The following is a 21,781-nucleotide window of genomic DNA, read 5'->3' as shown; positions in this document are numbered from 1 at the left end:
TGGAGTGATGGATATCAAAAGAAGAAATTAATGAACTTTTCTGGATTTTAGGAATATGCAGTTATATTTATTTTATTTCTTCCATTTGTGCGTCGCACATACAAGCTCTAGGCAAGCAGGGAGAGGATCAGCATAGGAGAGGAGGAGGACTCAGGAGGCAGGAGGCAGAGCGAGGCGCTAGCAGCGCCAAGACCACGAGGGACTTGCTGGGGTCGCGGCGAGAGTAGCTCCGCCCACCCCCACGCGTAAGCAACCAGCGACCGGGCTCCTCCATTAAAGGAGGCGAGCCAACGGGCGCTGCAACTGATCGCGGCAAGCAGGGAGAGGATCAGCATAGGAGAGGAAGAGGACTCAGGAGACAGGAGGCAGGAGGCAGAGCAAGGCGCTAGCAGCGCCAAGACCACGAGGGACTTGCTGGGGTTGCGGCGAGAGTAGCTCAGCCCACCCCCACGCGTAAGCAACCAGCGACCGGGCTCCTCCATTAAAGGAGGCGAGCCAACGGCGCGCAGCCGTTCGGCGCGTGGTGAAGGCGAGCAGCAAAGGAGCCTTAAGAGGAGCCAAATCTAGGGCAACAGGACACTGCAAGACATCTAAACTTAATCTCAATCTTACACCCTGCAAGCACCATAATCTTACATTCACACATCCTTCACCTAAACACCCTGCTGCTTAGATTTCTCTGACATTCTAATTTTCAAACACTACTCTCCAGACACCCTAAGCTTTCATACACTACCCTTCAAGACGCCCTAATCTAACATACTCTCATACTATCTCTCTCTCTCCTTTATTCCCTCTCATTTACTCTCTCTCATTTTCTCGTTAACAGGCAGACCTCATATATTTTAAGGTATGGCAGGACGAACAAGAAGCATGAAGCCTACAAGCAAGATCGGCACTCCCTACACTGAGGAGGTCTCAGTGCAGACCGAGGAGGTCTCAGTGCAGACCGAGACCATCCCACTGCAGTACACTACGACCTCTACACAGACAGAGGAGGTCGGCAAGCAGGATGACGACATCATACAGGAACTAAGGAGCCTCAGGGAGGAGGTGAAACGCCTGAGGGGCATTAGAGAGGATGAGGCTTACATCGGTGGAATAGTGCAGGAGCTGTCCCATATAACCGAACACGCCTGTGGCAGATCCCTCGTTGAGACACCGAGGCCGTCGACACTGAAACCAACAGTTGGAATCCAGGAGATGGCTGGAGACACTGACTCCTGGCAGTTAGTGATCTCCTCCACAGGTAAACGTAGGAGACCCCCCCCCCCCCCCCCATTTACAATCTCTTCACCTTCCTATTCTTTCTCTTACCAGGGCAACTCCACATCGACTCCACAACTTAACCTGAAGAACAGATTTCACATACTGCAGGAAGAGATTGCCGAGGTGAAGCAGGACCAAGTTCAACGCTTGACACCTACCCCAGGGACAGCGGATCAACCCCCCCAAAGGACAGCGGATCGACCCCCCCCAAAGGAAGCGGAGAGTAATAGCCATTGGGGACTCTATGCTGAGGGGCACCGAGGGACCAATATGCAGGCCAGATATACAGTCGAGGGAGATCTGCTGTCTACCTGGAGCCAGAATACGTGATGTGACCACCTGCCTTGACAGACTTCTTAGGCCCCAGGACCACTTCCCCATGCTGCTCATCCACGTTGGAACGAATGACACCGCCAAGAACAGCCTGGAGGACATAGCTAGAGACTTCGGAGATCTGGGGAAGAGGCTGAAGCGGACAGATGCACAGGTAGTATTCTCTTCAATTCTTCCTGTTAGGGGCAAGGGAAGAGAGAGGGAAGAACGTATCCTGAAGACAAATGAGTGGCTACAACGGTGGTGCCTGGAAATGAACTTCGGCTTCCTGAACCATGGAGAGGCGCTGCAGGGACTCTAGGGACCAGACGGACTACACCTGACCAGCAGAGGTAAAAACGTCTTCGGACACCGTCTAGCCCGCCTGCTTCGAAGGGCTTTAAACTAGGTAAGTTGGGGGAAGGGGAGTGTACCCATATATATACAGGAGCAGTAAGTAACAACCCTGATGTGATGAACCAAAACTCCTCTTCCAGGTCCGAGGTAAGTACCCTCACTGCAAAAGATTCGCTAGGAGACTCTTTGACCCGGACGGGAAACTATCCACAAGGGTTTAGCAAACACAAACAGTGGAGAGCTATGTATGTTAACGCACACAGTTTAGGGAATAAATTTCTAGAACTGGAAACCAAAATAGTGGATGCAGACCTGGACGTAGTGGCTATATCCGAAACATGGTTCACAGACTCTCATGGGTGGGATATAACTATACCAGGGTACAACCTGCTCCGCCAAGACAGAGAGGGTAAGTTAGGAGGGGGGTTTACATCAAAGAAAACATCAAAACAACCAGGATCACCGATGTCAAGTACACCGGGGAATCCATCTGGGTAAACCTGGCCAGAGGTGGAGAAAAATGCCTATACCTTGGTGTGGTATACAGACCTCCAAGACAATCGGAGGACAAGGACGCAGAATTAATTGAGGACATTGAGAATATCACTTTATGGGGGGACGCTGTTCTGGTAGTGGACTTTAACATGCCTGATGTTGACTGGAATACACTCTCAGCATCAACTTGTGGGAGCAGGAGGATATTAGCGTCCATGAAGGGAGTACGGCTTAAACAAATGGTACATGAGCCCACTAGGGCCCAGGCCATCCTAGATCTGGTGCTTACTAACAGAGAAAGTGTCTCGGAGGTCTCGGTGGGAGAAACGCTAGCCTCCAGTGACCATAACATGGTATGGTTCAACCTTAGGAAGAGCTTCCCTAGATCACAAACAAAGACGAGGGTACTCAATTTCCGAGGCATAGACTTCGCACACATGGGAGATTTTGTCCAACAGACGCTACAAGATCAGGAGGAAACTGATAATGCGGAAGCTATGTGGTCAACCCTGAAACTGACCCTACAGGAGGCAACTACCCGTTACATAAAATCAGTTAATAAACAACAGAGAAACAAGAAACCTCAATAGTTCACGGATGAAATCTCGTACCTCGTCAAGGAGAAAAAAAGAGCATTTCTTTCACACAAACGCTCGGGGGAAGGAGAAGCTGACATTAAATACAGGACCAGGTCTGCAGCGGTCAAAACAGCAGTTAGGGAGGCCAAACTCCGAGTGGAAGAAAATCTAGCAAAGAACATCAAGAAAGGGGACAAATCCTTCTTCAGATATATTAGTGATAGGAAAAAGAACACCAGCGGAATAGTACGCCTTAGAACACCAGATGGAAATTATGTAGAAGCAGACTCCGACAAAGCCAAACTACTGAATGAATACTTCTGCTCAGTCTCTACCTGTGAGGCACCTGGACACGGACCTCAGCTGGAAGCAAACCCAACCGCGGAAGACCCATTTCAGAATTTCGAGTTCACACCAGCTGACATTTACAGCGAACTGGCAAGACTCAAGGTGAGCAAAGCCATGGGACCAGACAAATTACACCCAAGAGTGCTCAGAGAGCTGTGCGGTGTCCTGGCGGAACCACTAGCCATGCTCTTCAATCTCTCCCTACGTACGGGGAGAGTCCCCCTAGACTGGAAAACAGCCAACGTCATTCCTCTGCACAAAAAGGGTAGCAGAACAGAGGCTGCGAATTACAGACCGGTAAGTCTCACATCGATAGTGTGTAAACTCATGGAAACACTACTTAAACGCAAGATGGACATGATCTTGGAGGAGGGGAATCTGAGGGATCCCAATCAACATGGATTCACTAGGGGCAGGTCATGCCAATCCAATCTCATCGATTTCTTTGATTGGGTAACAAGGAAGTTGGACTCCGGGGAGTCTCTGGACGTAGTGTACTTGGATTTTAGTAAGGCTTTTGACAGTGTCCCACACCGTAGGCTTCTAAACAAGATGAAATCAATGGGGTTAGGTGAGACACTAACTACATGGGTCAATGATTGGCTGAGTGGTAGACTTCAGAGGGTGGTAGTCAACGGCACCTTCTCCGAAACATCGGAAGTGACCAGCGGAGTGCCGGAGGGCTCAGTCCTGGGTCCACTGCTTTTTAACATATTCATAAGGGACTTGACACGAGGGCTTCAGAGTAAAGTAACATTATTCGCCGATGACGCCAAAATATGTAATACAGTAAGGGAAAGTAATGTGCAGGATTATATGACGCAGGACCTACTTGCGTTGGAGAGCTGGTCCTCGACATGGCAGTTGGGCTTCAACGCTAAGAAATGTAAGGTCATGCACCTCGGTAGCAGAAATCCGTGCAAAACTTACACCTTAAATGGAGAAACATTAGCTAGGACGACAATAGAACGAGACTTGGGAGTGATCATCAGTGCAGACATGAAGGCTGCAAATCAGGTAGAAAAAGCATCATCCAAGGCAAGACAAATGATGGAATGTATCAATAGAAGCTTCGTCAGCAGGAAACCTGAGGTTATAATGCCACTGTACAGAACCATGGTGAGACCTCATCTGGAGTACTGTGGGCAGTTCTGGAGGCCACATTACCGCAAAGATGTGCTTAGAGTCGAGTCGGTTCAGCGGATGGCCACTAGAAATATCTTGGGGCTCAAGGGTCTCGTACGAAGAGAGACTGAACAAATTGCAGCTCTACACTCTGGAGGAACGCAGGGAGAGAGGGGACATGATAGAGACGTTTAAGTACATCACAGGTTGTGTCGAGGTGGAAGATGACATCTTCCTACTCAGGCGACCCTCGGCCATTAGAGGGCATCCGCTCAAACTCAGAGGAGGGAAATTTAAGGGTGATGCCAAGAAGTACTTCTTCACAGAAAGAGTGGTGGGTTGCTGGAACAAGCTTCCGGAGCAGGTGACCAAGGCCACTAGCGTGCTTGACTTTAAGAATAAATGGGACATCTACGTGGGATCCCTACAGAGGCCTAGTAAGGGGGTGGGTCAGTAGAGTTGGCAGACTTGGTGGGCTGTAGCCCTTTTCTGCCATCATCTTTCTATGTTTCTATGTTTCTATTACAAAGGAAGGGGTTAGAAGAGGGTAGGGAGGACTGTGGAAGGGCAGGAAGGAGCGGAGAGGAGAGAAGCATGTAGAATATTTCATAGAAATTCATACCTTTACAGATAGGAGCACCATCTATGTAAATGATATCTAAATGAATTAAAGGAATATGTAAAAAGGAATAGAAAGATCTTCATGTGGGGCCAAATCATCTTTATAACAGAGTGTGTATGTGTGATGACAAAAAATTATGTGGCAAGAATTTTATCTTTTGAATGGCACTTTTAAAACAAATGATATCAATGTTTTCTATTCAATTAAAAGTGGGTAAAAATTATGCAAAAAAAAGATTAATAAATGTTTATGTACTGTTAAAACCCGAACCTAAGGATTATCGCTGAATATTGAATTCTACATTTTATTTTCATGTTATAAAACTGATGGATGCCTTTGCTCTAGAGGTTATAATACAAACGATCAACTTACTAAATTCTGAGCGTTATATTGACAATGTAGGTGAAAAGTGTTACCTTATTTTGTTAAGTGCCAATTTGCAGAATGAAATTCTATGTTTTGACATTGTTTTAGATCATTGATTGAACCATATCCATACCATTCTCTTCCCGGCTGGGCTGAGAACTTTTCAGCACCCCTTCGTAGTATGAAGACTTTCAATTTCTGATAACCAGAGCTGAGATTGTGATGTCATAACGCCTCATTCCACCAGTAAGAGCCAACCTCATCAGTGATGTCACAATGGTTTGATTGTCCTATACTTGGCTTACTTATTACATAAGAGGAGCCGCTAAAAAGTTCTCAGCCCAACCAACCAGCTTCCTAAATTTTGAGCGTTATTTTGCCACTGGAGCTCAAAAGAGTGCTGTCTTATTTTGTTAAGTGCCAATTTGCAGAAATGAAATTCTATGTTTTGTCCTTGTTTCAGATCATTGATTGAACCATATCCACATCAATCTCGTCTTGATTGGACTGAGAACTTTCCAGCACCCTCTCGCACCCCTTCGTAACATTTCATAATATTAGTAAGGTTGACAGGTAATTACTGAATATGATGATAGAAAATCTCTTCCTACAAACAAGTGAGGGCGCAAGGACTAATGAACATCACTATGAAACGTCTTTACCATTGAATCATAAATTAATAAGAAAACAGCACAGAGATGGAAAGACGAGACTGATTGTGAAGAAGTCATTCTTTGCTATATTCAGAAAGTACCCCTGTTGTCCCTTACTGCTGACCCAGATGTCATCACCCCAAGGATTTAAATGTGCTTAACCCTGGCCGCACCCATGTTAGCTTTCCCAACGCAATAAGCCCTGCTGAATATCAGACAGAGCAGTTGGTTCTTGTGCTTCTTTCCTTTGTTTCTAGGATACTGTCCATATCATCTTCTTTAGAGAATTAAACAAGGTGAAAGCAGCGTATATAGAAAAATGTATGCATTTTTTCCTTTGTTTTTAGGGAGCTGTCCAAATCATCTTCCGTGGAGAGCCAAATGAAGTGGAAGCAGAAGTGGCATATGTAGAAAAATTTGCAAATCCCTTCCCCGCAGCAATGCGAGGTAAGATGTTATAGTTGATTTGATTAATTTAAGTGGTAGCAGTGAAGTCTATCCCATATGTATGGCTACTGCCAATTAAAAGGATTAGAAGAGTTGGCAAAATCTCATCAATTTTCACTCATGTGATTTGCTAATATGTAGGACATTTGATAAGAATGAAAGTACAGACACCACATGGCTCACATTCACTAAGGAGCACGTATAGAAAGCCTCGTGATACACTCTACCACAGAATTATCACACAAAAACCATAGCATACTCTAATAAATGAGCATATAAATTACTGCTTTATTATAATCACAGCAGTAAACTGCAGCTCATTGCTAAATGTTACTTTTTCTGTCAGTGCCTAAGCAGTGATTGGCCCAGCCATGACAGGAAAGGTGACATGGAACTTAAAAAAAATAACTGCCAGTACCTCAATAGTTTTTTGCATGGACCCTATCCATAGTAGTCCAATGGTTTCCCTCCCTCTCCCCAACCTGACTATATCTTAACCCCTCTCCAGCCCCCAACAGTTAAGCATAGAAATTCCTAGTGGGCCTTCCACACTAAGACCTGTCCCAACTATAATTTATATTTATTAGTTTTCAAATGTAACTACAAACATTATAATGATATGTCAATGTATAATATATCAATGCAACAAAACATACATTACAATAATATAATCATTATAAATGTAAACATTGTAAAAATACAAATCTAAAATATAATCAACCCACTCCCTAAATCATTTTCCTTCCCCTCTCCCTGAACTGCTAAAAATAAATAAAAAATAAATCAATAACAATCAATCAAAACACGACTTCTTGCTGTTGGAGATAACATGTTTAAAAAAGGTTGCCAGAGCGTGAACAACACTTGTCCCTTCTTGGTTTCCCATTCAGAAATAACATGAGAATTGCCGCTGCTGGGTCAGACCAGTAGTCCATTGTGCCCAGCATTGTGCCCTCCTGCGGCGGCCCTTAGGTCAAAGACTAGTGCCCTAATTGTGACTAGCCTTACCTGCATATGTTCTGGTTCAGCAGGAACTTGTCTAACTTTGTATTGAATCCCTGGAAGGTGTTTTCCCCTATAACAGCCTCTGGAAGAGCGTTCCAGTTTTCTACCACTCTCTGGGTGAAGAAGAACTTCCTTACGTTTGTACGGAATCTATCCCCTTTTAACTTTAGAGAGTGCCTTCTCGTTCTCTCTACCTTGGAGATGGTGAACAACCTGTCTTTATATAGTAAGTCTATTCCCTTCATTGAACGTTCCCTTCCCTATCCCTCCATTGAACGTTCCCTTCCCTATCTTGAACGTTTCATGTCCCCTCTCAGTCTCCTCTTTTCAAGAGAGAAGAGGCACAGTTTCTCTATTCTCTCACTGTATGGCAACTCCTCCAACCCCTTAACCATTTTAGTCGCTCTTCTCTGAGAGTACTGTGTCCTTCTTCATGTACGGCGACCAGTGCTGGACGCAGTATTCCAGGGAGCCAAGGTAGAAGACATAGTGGTGATCCATGTGGGGATGAACAACGTGAACAACAGGGTATAGATAGAGGATTACTGCACAGGTCCTGAACCTGTTGGGCCGCCGCGTGAGAGGACTGCTGGGCACGATGGATCTCAGATCTGACCCAGCGGAGGCATTGCTTATGTTCAACAGGGTAGTACTGAAGGATCAGTTCCGGATGCTAGGAAGGAAGCTGAAGACCAGAATGCAGAGGATAGCATTCTTGGAGGTCCTGCCGGTACCTTGGGCCAACAAGAACAGGCAGATGGAGCTGCAAGCAGTCAACACGTGGATGCGGCGTGTGTGAGGAAGAAGGATTCCATTTCATGTGCAACTGAATGATGTTCTGGGGGAAGAGCAAGCTATTCAGGAAGGACGGACTCCATCTCAGCAAAGACGGAACGAGGCTACTTGCAAGCAACATCAAGAGAGAAGTTGAGAAGTTTTTAAACTAGGAAGAAGGGGAAAGCCGACAGTCAACCTAGAGTCAAGTCGATGGTTTGGGAATCGGTATAACCAAAGGATACTGTGCAGGAAGATAGAGGGGAAGACTCACCGTATCACAGGCAAGACAGATCGAAAGGGACACAAGAGGGAAGGAAATGCAAGAAAGGAACAGGCCGCAAACTCAAGTGTATGTACACGAACGCAAGGAGCCTAAGGAATAAGGTGAATTAGAAGGCCTAAGGTGAATTAGAAGCTATGACACAAAAAGATAACATGGACATCATCGGCATCACGGAAACATGGTGGACTAAGGAAAACGTCTGGGACACTGTGCTACCGCGATACAAACTATACCACAGAGGGGGCGTGTCTGAGCTGCAGACAAGATGGATACTTGAATTTTCCTTTCCTCCTCTATTCTTGATATTTTGATTACCAGGCTGGTTATTTTTGAAATTTTGCCTGTTTTTCTTTCCTATTTTTCAAAGTAAGATGTCAGTTTCAAAACCTTGCAAAATGGATGTATCTCCAAGCTCCACACAAGGACTAAAATGAACCAAACCGGATCCACCAACTCTGGAGAAAACGGCACCAGAGAAAAAAGCTGTATCTTCAAGTGATGTTATGCTAGACGAGCTCCGTGTCCTAAGAGACCTTAATACCAAACATTTTGAAACTACTAAAGAACTGAAAGAGGATCTGGCTGAGATTAATCTGTCATTATCTAACTTCCAGTTACGGATTGAAAAGCTTGAGTCCTGAGCAGACACTGTTGCCCTAGAACTAACACAATTCCAAGAATCTTTTGACAAACGTATTAAAAAATTAGAACAAGATCTTGAAGACCTGGCCAATCGTAGTAGATGTAACAACGTGAGAATTATTGGCTTGAAAGAGGGTATTGAAGTGCCTGACATGACACTGTTCCTTAAAAAATGGCTCCCTAAGATCCTCAACCTGGATCCTGCTTGCGATATTGAGCTCGAACGCTCTCATCGGGTGCCTTCACACATGCAACTAAATTAGCCATATCCACGCCCGAAAGTGGCTAAACTCCTGTGCTTCCCACAAGCCCTACAACTGCTCACAGCGGCTTGTAATCATCCCGGACTCAGCATTGACGGAAGGAAAATTCTCATCGTGCCTGATCTCGCCAAAACCACTTCCAGAATACGTAAATCTTTCCTTGCAATGCGACCCCGCCTGAGGTCCATGAGTGCCCATTTCGGTTTGCAATATCCAGCGCAAAGGGTGGTCACAATTAACAACACTACAAAGGTCTTCGATTCTCCTGAGCTGCTGCAGAATTACCTGATCAGATCCAATCTAAGGGACTGGGGACCTGATTGATTCTCTGCCTTTAACTGGTTTCTCTTTTGAATTTCCCTGCCACTAATGCCGTGCTATATGTTCTGGTGTTTTTGAAACTTTTTAGAAAATAATCTTTTTATTAGGCAAGAACAAAAACAACAGTCTGCAGTATCGACAACTGTAAGAACAAGTGAACACCAAAGATTACAGACAAGTCAAATAGGTGTGAAATAGAACAGCACAGAAAAATGCAGAGGAACACTAAGCACTCAATGCCTAATATATACAAACATTTTCTCTACAAAAAAAAAAGGCAGAAAGAAACAACCCAAGAAACCCAACCCCAAACCCCACCCAACCCACCCTACATTGTGTGGAAGGTACAGAACTTGAAATACATGGAAAGAGAAAAAGAAAAAAATACAATAGGAACAAAAGATATCCAATGAAAGGAACAGGATGAAGCAGGATCCAGCAATGAAGAAGCAAGGAAAAGCAAGAACAGAGAACAGCAGAAGCAGAAGAAACCCAGGTAGAGAGCATGGAGAGCAAAATGGAGCACCACAAGCAAATACCCCCAACAGCCTAAGAGTTCAAAAGTAGGCTTTGAGCTCTATGGGTTAGGGAAGTCCAATAAACCTCCCATACATCTTGAAACTTCAACCAACTGCCCTCCATCCGCACGCATACTGCACGGCGTTCCAAGAGAGCAAGCTCATAGAGGGACAGCTTCCAGTGGGAAAAAGAAGGGGCCACCTGCGCTCTCCAAGATAACAAAATCGCTTTCTTAGCTAAGAGGAGAGTCGAGGCCCAGGGGTAAGTAAGTAAGTAGGGACACATCCCCCCCAGCATAGAAAAGAGCGAAAAATGGGGAACAAGCAGGTATAGAAGGGCACAGGGATGACAGAAAGGACCACACATTCCTCCAAAAAGACCACACTCTGGAGCACTCCCAAAACATGTGACCCAAGATAGTAGGTCCCAGGCCACACTTAGGACATCTGTCCTGCAGAGCGAACCCAGCTCGGTAGGCTTTCCGAGGAGATATATAGGCCCTATGTAAGAACTTATATTCCTGTTCCCTATGCATCATGCTGTGATAGAGGGTACGCAACAGAACAAAACAATGAGAGATCACCTGGGGTGAGAGCATAATACCCAGGTCCGCACTCCAGGCTCCCGCCAGCACAATAGCCTGGCAGTCTGGAGTAAGAGTCTGCAAAGCAGTAGTATAGTACTGTAAACGAGGAGCAGAGTCCTCCGACAGTGCCAGACACCTACCCAAACTAGTTGCTGTAGAGGCCAGCAAGCGGGTCTGATCCAGACTAAGAATATAGTGCTTAAGCTGCAGGTAACTATACATATCCAAGGGGTCAATCACATAAAGAGATGCGAGTTCAGCAGAAGATAACATACCCCCTGTTTTTGAAACTTTAACAAGTTTTCTTCACCCCTTACAGTTCTTAGATTGAGTCTATATATCCTGTTAAACGATTGCATATTGATTGCTTTATTGTGTTTTTGCACTGTTCCGATTGCATATTGACTTGTTAATGTTTACTGCCTTGCAATATTTATTCCAATTAGACTATTAATAAGTTTCCCGTACTTTTTATTGTCCTACTCCTTCTGCTTCCCGCCAGAGCTCCCACGTTAAATGTGCTGTATAATGAACTGCAACCTTTAATTTTCTCTCTTTTTTTTTTTTTCCTTTTTCATTGAATGGATATTCTTCTACTCTGCTAATTACTATTCTGCTTTTTCTGCTATTTATTTACCACTTAGGGCTCCTTTTACAAAGGTGTGTCAGGGCCTTAACGCACAGAATAGCGTATGCTAAAATGCCTTATGCTAGCTGCTACCGCCTTCTCTTGAGCAGGCGGTAGTTTTTTGGCTAGCGCACACTATGGTGCGCACTAATCCGGTGCATGCGCTAAAAACACTAGCATACCTTTGTAAAAGGAGCCCTTAGTCTTTTTAAATCACCCCATTTGCAGGGCCACCTCTATTTCAAGCCTCTGCTTCTTTATCTTCTTTCTTACAATTATCCCGTAAGATTTCAATAACTTTATCATGCTTGTATTTCATCTTGACCTTACCCAATTGCACATTTATTACATTAACTGATTAATTTCCTATTAACTGAGTGGTTTTTGTCTGTTCCTTTGTTACCACGATATATTTATACTTTCCCCCTTTTTCTCCTTGATTTTTATTTCTATTACTAATATCCATGTTTTGATCAGTTTGTCTACTCACTGTACTGCTAATGCCACAAGTTTTACAGTTTTCTTTGTCTAGAAAGATTGATTACCTTGCAAGTATTGTAATTGATCCCCACTTTTCTCTCTACTTTGTACCTGCGATTTTCTACATGAAACTTACTTTTAACCAAATTTGTACTGCAATATCACTTTTACATTTTTATTTTTTTTGCTCGTAGCTTTCCCATATTATTAATTGATTTTTCTTGCTTTAATTATGTGCCTACTTGAAATGTCACCTTATATTTATATTCTTTTATATTTATTTATTTATTTAATTGATTACACGCTGTTCCTTCCCATGAATTTGGATTGACAGACCTCTTAACACATACCTCTAACACAGGGGTCTCAAAGTCCCTCCTTGAGGGCCGCAATCCAGTCGGGTTTTCAGGATTTCCCCAATGAATTTGCATGCGATCTATGTGCATGCACTGCTTTCAATGCATATTCATTGGGGAAATCCTGAAAACCCGACTGGATTGCGGCCCTCAAGAAGGGACTTTGAGATCCCTGCTCTAACACTATTTTGATTTTTCTAATTTCTCCATACTACTGTTTAACCTAATGGATCAATTTCTTACATTAAGGTTTTTATTAAAAAATGAATTATTGAATTCTTATTATGCTTACAGATCCGCCTTTGAGCATCCATTCCTGTAATTTTTTTTTGTGCTCCTTTTTATATGGAACTAAGATTTATTCTGATAATATTAATTATGTCTGAATATCTATTTTTCTAACTGACTATTGCACTTGTCTACTGGTATACACCTTGCTCACAGCAATGTAGATATTACACTAGATTTCTGAGTGCATTAATTTTTATGAAATGTTTTTTTTTTTCTCTGGTTGACCTAATTAATAATTTGAACATGTTATTTGTACCACTCCTTCCTTCTCTTCAAGAATAATTACTCTTTCTATTGTACTATATTTCCTTCTTTGGTATTTTTCACTTCTTGCCTAGATTTGAACTGTAATATGCTTAGATTCTGGAGGACTCTCTTTATTCGGGCGTCTCTTGTCTGTCTGCTTTTCCCCCTCTATAACAATTTCTATTACTTAGGCTGAGCTTTTTTTAGCTCTATATTTCTCTCTTACTCGCTATCCTCCAGAGGCCCTTTTCTTTATCTTTCTTATACTGCTCTTTGCTTGGCAATACATACAGTATTTCCATATTCAATACTTTAATCATGGCTCCTAGTGATACTTTATCTACTCTATCATTTGTATCCTGCAATGTAAATGATCTGAGACATCCAGTCAAGAGGAAAAAAGTTTTCACTTATCTTAAAAAAATGAAAACTTCTCTCATCTTTTTACAAGAGACTCACATTTCTAATATCTCCCACTTTTTAGGTAACAATGAAGGGTTTAGCCTTATTGCTGAGGCTTCGGCAATTGGGAGAAAACATGGTGTTACTATCTTATCTCATAAAAATGTCCCCTTCCAGCTTTTGGAATTGAAACATGATTCAGAGGGCAGATGGCTGGTGGTCAAAGCACAAATCTTTACGCAAGAGTTTCTTCTTATTAATCTTTACACTCCTAACGTTGACTCTCCTGAATTCTTTACACAACTCTTTCAAATTATTTCTGAATTTGATGCACTCCTTATAATAATGGCAGGAGATTTTAATTTACCCCTAGATACATGGCTAGATAGACACTCTTCTTGCTCTGTTGTCCCGTCCAAGGCCAACTGTACTCTAAATTCACTGATTAAATAGTATAACTTATCTGAATCCTGGAGATTACAACACCCTGATTCTAGGAATTACACTTATTTCTCCTCCCCACATAATAGCTATTCCAGAATTGATTACTTCTTAATTTCCTCCTCATTGGTCCCAAACTTAGTGGATTCTAAAATACATGCTATTGTTATCTCAGATCATGCCTCTATATCTATAGGATTGACATGGTCCGCCTTGACAACTTCCAGATCTCCATTATGGAGGATTAATAATTCTCTCTTGATGAATGACTCGACTAAAGACAGACTTACCAAATTTAGTCATGAATTTTTTCATTTCAATAATTCAGATTCCCTAAAGCCATTGACGATTTTGGAGGCTTTTAAAGTAGAGAGCTGCACGGGAACGGGGACGACGGGAATCCCGCGGAACCCGCGGGCATCCCGCGGGTTCCCCCTTCGGGTCACGGGGATCCCGTGGGGACGCCCCCTAGGGTCGCGGGGATCCCGTTGGGACGCCTCTGAGGGTCACGGGGATCCTGCGGGGCTGGATGTACTAAGTCACGCGGCTTTTCTCCCTACCTGCTCTGCCTGCAGCACAGAGCCGAACGGAAGTCTTCCCGACGTCAGCGCTGATGTTGGAGGGGAGGGAGGGCTTAAACAAAGCCCTCCCTCCCTCCGACGTCAGCGCTGATGACGGGAAGACTTCCGTTCGGCTCTATGCTGCAGGCAGGGTAGGTAAGGAGGAGTAGCCTCGCGGCTCGAGTGGCTACCAAGGGAGGGGGGCGGTCCGCTCCGCCCCAGGTGCAGCACAGCCGGCCAGGTCCCCTTACTTTTATGGCGCTTCCCCGACCGACCGACAACAGCCCTAGTCCAACAAACCTCCCTGCTCTTAACCGCAAATCTAAATTACCTTCTTACAGCAGCTGTAAGAAGGAAATTTAGATTTGCGGTTAAGGACAGGGAGGTTTGTCAGACCGGGGCTGTTGTCGGTCGGTCGGGGAAGTGCCACAAAAGTAAGGGGACCTGGCCGGCTGTGCTGCACCCGGGGCGAGAGAGAAGGAGGGGAGTGAAGGACGCTGAAAGGCCATGGGGAAGACGGGGGGGGGGAAGGACACTGAAAGCATTTGTGGAAGACAGAAGGGGGAGAAGGAGGCTGACAGGACATGGGGAAGATGGGGGGGAGAAGGACGCTGAAAGCACATGGGGAAGACAAAGGGGTGGAGAAGGACGCTGATAGGACATGGGGAAGACGGGGGGTGGAGAAAGACGCTGAAAGGCCATGGGGAAGACAGAGAGGGAGAAGGGCGCTGAAAGGACATGGGGAAGACAGAGGGGGAGAAGGACACTGAAAGGACATGGGGAAGACAGAGGGGGGGAGAAGGACACTGAAAGGACATGGGGAAGACAGAGGGGGGAGAAGGACGCTGACAGGACATGGGGAAGATGGGGGGGAGAAGGACGCTGAAAGGAAATGGGGAAGAGAGAGTGGGGAGAAGACGCTGGCAGGGATGAAGACAGAGATGCCAGACTATGGGGGGAGCGGAGGGAAGAAGATGGGTGCCAGACCAATTTGGAAGGGGGGAGAAAGGGAGAGGCACAGTAACAGAGCAAATGGAAGACGCAGAAGGAAGAGAGACAGTGGATGGAAGGAACTGAATGAGAGATGAGGAAAGCAGAAACCAGGCAACAATGTAGGAAAAGAATTCTATTTCTTTTTTTTTTTTTTTCTTCAGGATAAAGTAGTATATTAGTTGTGTTGATAAAAATTTATAAACAAAAAAGGCTCTGGTAGAAACCCGTTTACAAAGTATGTATTCTTCCCAATTAATATTTCCAAATTAATAAAGTCTTTTTGCTTATTTGTAAATGGGTTTCTACCAGAGCCTTTAATTCAGTAGCATAATTAAATGAAATAACTATTTCTGAAGTTTATAGGGATGGGCGGGGACGGAGGGGATTCCTCGCGGGGACGGGTGGGGACGGAGGGGATTCCTCGCGGGAATGGGTGGGGACGGAGAGATTCCTCACGGGGACGGGTGGGATTCCTCACGGGGATGGGTGAGACTTTGGCGGGGACGGGTGGGATTTCTGTCCCCGCACAACTCTATTTTAAAGTATCACTGAGAAGGGAGTTAATATCCATACAAGCCTACCAAACAAAACTTAATAAATTAGAAATGCAAAATCTAGAAGATCAGATCAAATTTGAGAAGCAGAATTCTTCCATACCAATGATAAAAACATGCTACCCGCAATTTATAAACTGAAATACTCATATAATAAATTAATCAGTCTTTAAGCGCAACAGGACATTTTTGTCGCCTCTTCCAAATATTATGTAGACATGAATAAAAGTAGTAAAATGCTTGTGAACTATCTTAAAAGGAAGAGAGCAAGAATACAGATTCCCTCTATTAAAAATCAGCATGGACAACTACACTCCTCACATGACGATATCTCTAGAGCCTTTCCTACCTTTTACTCCCAGCTCTATTCTTCTGATGAGATTACTGAATCGGCAAATGCTACTGAATTCTTTGCCACCTTGCAATCTCCTAAACTTACTGATGCAGATAATAAAAATCTACAGCGTCCATTTGAATCATCAGAAATTGTTTCAGCTATAAAACACCATTCCTCTGGGAAATCTCCTGGATCTGATGAAATTTCAGTTGAATTCTACAAGCTATTCAAAGATCAGCTGTCCTCCACAATTACTTCATTATTCAATTCTTTTCAACTGGATACAATGGCTAATAGTCACTTCCTAGACACGGTAATCACTGTTATTCCTAAACCTAACAAGGATCCTCAACTAATATCAAACTATCGACCCATCTTGCTATTAAATACAGATTACAAAATTTATGCCACAATTCTTTCTCATAGACTTCAAAATTGTATTAGTAAAATTATCTCGCCACATCAAATCGGCTTTATGCCTGGTAGACTTATAACTGATAATTCTTGGCGCTTTTTTATTTATCCTCTATAGCTCAATCTGCTAAAAAGACCCCTCTATAGCTATTTCACTAGATGCGGAGAAAGCATTCGACAGAGTCGAATGGACACACCTGTTTCAGACTATGAAATGGTTTGGTTGTCATACTAGATTTATTGATTATGTTAAAATCCTCTACTCCTCTCCTAAAGCTACTATACTCACCAATAATATCTTATTGTCCTCCTTTGTTTTACATAGAGGCACTCATCAAGGCTGTCCACTATCACCTTATCTCTTTAATCTTGCTCTGGAACCTCTTCTCCTAGCCATTAATTCTATCAAACAAATCTCAGGTATTTCATTTAAAAAATGGGAGTATAAACTATAAACTGACGGCATACACTGGTGGTATACTCCTTTATCTCACTAAACCGGAAAGTTCTCTTCTCACTCTTTTTGCACTAATATACTCCTACTCCTTAATATCTGGCTACAAAATTAACCAGGGGAAAACTGAAGTCCTGCCTCTTAATACCTATTCACATCCAGAATTGGTTAGGCCATTTAATCTTCTTTGATCATCCTCTCACATCAGATACTTAGGTATCAATCTTTACACTACCTTAGCAGCTACAATCAAACATAATAGCGATATTCTTGCTCATACACTTAAATCATTACTACAGGCATGGCATCCCCTCCATCTTTCCTGGTGGGGTAGGATAGAAACAATCAAAATGGTGGAAGCACCCAAGATTAATTTTGTCCTTAGTTTGATCCCGCATATTTCTCCAGCTTCCTTCTATAAACTTGTTGATAAACAAATTTCTGTTTTCCTGTGGCAAAATAAATCCCCACGAATTGCTCTCAAGAAACTCAAGGCCTCCAAAGATAGAGCGGGAGTACTTTTGCCAGACTTCCTAACATATCTCAAGGCCTTCATCTTGCAACAAGCTAGTAATTGGTTTTCCTCAATTTCGGCCTATTGTTCCCTATGGCTCTCCTTGGAACATACCTTATTTAATGCCTCTCCATTCCTAATCCCCTTGTTGACATCTGACACTTAATTACACAAAACAAATTCTATAATCTCTCAAATAGTACATTGTCTCCTTGAACTAGATAACTTGTTGGAATTCTCTATCAAGGATTCACTTCAGATATCCCTATGGAACAATCCGTTTTGTTTTTTAATAAATAAATCTTCCATATTTTGGCCTAAATGGGCATACTTAGGAATCTGGTACCTGAAAGATGTATGTACTAGTGCTGCCTGATTTGCGAAACGGAAGTTACATCAGAAGCATGGACTTCGTCAAAGAGAGGCTAAAAAGTAGTAGTAAGTTAAAAAAATAATAATAATGAAAGGTCCAGAGAAGCATGCGTTTCATTTCGGGCCATTTTCCGTCCCAGTTTGGTTTATGATCATCCCCCCCCCCACTTTGTGGTAAGAGCGGATTGTGGGGGAGGAGGAGAACATGTCTGCCCCCCCCCCCCTAATGGCAAAAGTTCGAGAACCATGCCAGCAATCGCCCTCCACCTGCAGCGGTTGCTCCCAGCGAAAGTGAAAGAGGAAGGACCCGGGGAGGGGGACAGCTGAAGATCCCCCCCGATGCGCGAGGATCTCGCCCGTGGCAAGTGCTGAGCTGACATGTATCAACCGGCTCTGATGTTGGCCGGTGGTAATGGCAAAACAAAAAGAAATACGAAGTGCTGTAGTGCTGAGGTGCACGCTATTGGCTCTGCCGATCCTCTGATCCCTCTGATATCAATTCCTGTTCCAGGGTAGAGGACCGGCAGAGCCGAAAGTGCGTGCCTGAGCACAGCGGCCCCATGTGTTGTTCTTCTTGTTTTGCTTTACTGCTGCAGATCGGAAGAAACAGCAGGAGAGAACAGATTGAAGCTGAAAGTAACAAGGGTAGAGACAGCTGGCTGGATGGGTAGGGAGAGAGGAGAGACACTGGATGGAAGGATGGGGAGGGTACCAAGATAGTCAACTCACATGAGGCACATAGCTTGCTATGGCCCCGAGTTCTTGACCATTGATTTAAAGGCCTTAAAGATTTAGACGTTTTAGGTTGGCCAGAGAGGAAAGCAGGCAAATCAGGTATTCTCTGCTTGTCCTTTACTTGGAAACGTTTGAAATACAAGGGGATGGACTTGGGGGAGATTATGGAGAGGGGAGATGGACTTGGGGAAGATCATGGAGAGGAGAGATGAGGGTAGGGAGAGGGAAGATGGGGGAGGGATGGAAGAAATAATGGATCTAAAAACAGGAGAGGGAGAGAGATGGTGGATAATGGGATTTAGGGAGGGAAGGAACAGAAGGAGAGAAGTTGGACACAAAGGATGGAGTAGGGAGGTGGTATAGATACTGGATAGGAGGGCAGTTGGGAAGAGAATGGGAAATGGTGAACCCTGGGGTGGTGGGGAAGGAGGGAGAGATGCAGGATGAATGGGTAGTTAAGAAAAGGAGCTGGTGAATCTGGGGATGGTGGGGTCCATCGCTGCAGCTGCGGGGGTGGAGACGAAAAAAGGAAAGATGCCAGACCTCCGGGGAGGGAAGGAAAACAGAAGGGGAGGACAGAGATGGAAGATGGATGGTTAGTACGGAGAAAGGAGACCCTGGCATGCACGTTATCAGAAGACAACCAGAGCGTGGGACCAACATGATTTAAATAATGACCAGACAACAAAAGGTAGAAAAAATAATTTTACTTTCTGTTTTGAGATTACAATATGTCAGATTTGAAATGTGTATCCTGCCAGAGCTGGTGTTAGACTGCAAACGTGAGCTAGGATTTAACAGAGAAAGGAAAAGTATTTTTTATTTACACCACAGCGCCAGTGTGGGTAGGAGAGGGCAAAGGGGGTGAAGAGGCTATTAAAGGGGTGAAGAGGGTATAAAATAAACCCACTAGGATGTTTTTTTAAAAAAACACCCAATTAGGCAAGAAAATTGAATCGAATCAAAAAATCGATTCAATAGGCAGAATCGAATCAAAATATTTTTTCCTGAATCGGGCAGCACTAGTATGTACTTCTTCTCTTCAGCTTCTGACTTTCAGAATTATAATCCAGATATGCACTCCCAGCATCATCATTCTATCAATGGCTTCAATTGACTAGCATTCTCAGAAAGTCAAAAGCCTTGCATTCCAAAGCTCCGGGCCTACCTTCCTTTATCTCTCTTTTTCCTAAATTGCAGGCTACAGGCCATATAGCCTTGCAAATATATAAATTATTCATTAAGTCTCAATTTGATACTTAAAACTCACTATAAAAATCCTGGGAGACAGATTTGAACTTTAATATACACGACAGGCAATGGTCTATTCTATGATCTAAAATTATTAGAACTATCCCTTCCGCTAATTCACTACAATCTATGTTCCTCTTACATCATAAAACAAATTGGACACCCCAAAGACTCCATGTCGCAGGATCAATCATTGCTGGAATTGCAGGCTATCGCCAGGCACTTTACAACATATGAGTTTTTAATGTCCTTGCTTGAAACCTTTTTGGTCAGATGTCTGGACCATTATACGACACATCTTCACCTTTCAGTATGATCTCTCTTACAACATCATTATTTTGAAATCCGAGTCTCCTATACTCATGATCCCACCTTCTCAACATGCTTTATTTGATACACTTCTCATTATTGTTCTAAGACTTATACTTTCCAACTGGAAATCTTTCGACTCGGTAAACATACACTTCTGGCTGCAATAAGTATTGCTACAACATAAACGTGAAATGTTGATCTCCTCCACTATACCTTTAAGTACCAAATCACGTACAAAATGGGCCCCTTTCCAAAATTATTTGGATTCTCTTTAAAAATTTAACTTTCTTTGATATGGTATTGCTTCTTTTCTATACTTCATCTCTCTCCTTCTTCTTTCTTCCTTTCGGCCTCTAGGGGATCTCCTTTTTCTTCTCCTTCTTCCCTTGATATTCCTCCTTTCTCCCCCCTCTTATTCACCTTCCCTCTTACTTTTTTCTTCTTTCCCTTCCTTCTTGTGTCCTTCCCTCTGGTATCACATCCTATCATGTATTTCAAAGAAATTATTATTCTGCCTGTTCATGGTTTCTCCTCTAACTCTTTTTTGTACCTACCTTCCAAATAATGTATTTCTCTGCTGATAATGTTCAAGTTTCAAGTTTATTATAAATTTGATTAATTGCTTATTCAAAATTCTAAGCGATGTACAAATCAATAAAATTACAAAATTTTAGGAGGAAACAGAACAAATACTTAGAACTAACCTAACAAAAACATATTGAAACAAAAGGAGAGGATGAGAAGAGAAATATAAGTAGACATATATGGGAAAAAAACAATAGGAATGGAGAAAGCAATGTGCTTCAAAAAAGTTATGAAATAGTATTCAATTGAGGCTCCTAGTCAAGGCTTTCTAGCTATCAAATGCGTCTTTAAACAGAAAGCTTTTTAATTTGCTCTTAAATCTGTCTATGTTGATATGTTGCTATTGGATTCCTTTTTTTTCTTGACAAAATCTTCCAATATAATTTCATGTGAAAAAAAGCAAGCAACAAACTATACCTCAGAGATAGAGTGGCTCAAAAAGGTGGGGTCATTGCCATATACGTCAAAGGGGGAATTGAATCTACTGGAGAGAACATGCCACAACAGACGGATAAGTTAGAGTCTCTATGGGTCAAAATTCCAGGAATAAATGGACTGAAAATGAAGATCGGTATCTACTATCGACCCCCAGGGCAGTCCAAAGAAATTGATGGAGAAATGAAGGACGAGATTAAATGCAACTGCAAGGGAGGCAACGCAGTTATTATGGGTGACTTCAACTATCCGGGAATAGACTGGAACCTAGGCACCTCCAGCTGCGCTAGGGAGACCAAGTTCCTGGATGCTGTAGGCGATTGCTTCCTGGAACAACTTGTCAAGGAAAATACAAGAGGAAATGGAATTCTGGACATAATTCTAAATGGACTTCGAGGACCGGCACAAGGTGTAAAAGTAGAAGGGACGCTGGGAAACAACAATCACAACATG

The 21,781-nt window shown here is 43.3% G+C and overlaps 1 protein-coding gene across 1 annotated transcript in view; it reads left to right on the top strand.

Annotated features, from left to right (window-relative positions):
- PCCB (propionyl-CoA carboxylase subunit beta) overlaps positions 1 to 21,781 on the top strand; it is an 892,977-nt gene that overhangs the window by 805,902 nt on the left and 65,294 nt on the right. The window contains exon 14 of the mRNA XM_033959104.1: positions 6,473 to 6,572. Within this exon, the coding sequence (XP_033814995.1) occupies positions 6,473 to 6,572 (100 nt within the window). The remainder of the gene's footprint in view (positions 1 to 6,472; positions 6,573 to 21,781) is intronic.

The sequence above is a fragment of the Geotrypetes seraphini genome, chromosome 9 (genome assembly GCF_902459505.1).
Source record: "Geotrypetes seraphini chromosome 9, aGeoSer1.1, whole genome shotgun sequence".
Taxonomy (NCBI): Eukaryota; Metazoa; Chordata; class Amphibia; order Gymnophiona; family Dermophiidae; genus Geotrypetes; species Geotrypetes seraphini.
Note: the sequence above shows the minus strand (reverse complement) of the source record. Positions and strands in the feature narration are given on the sequence as shown.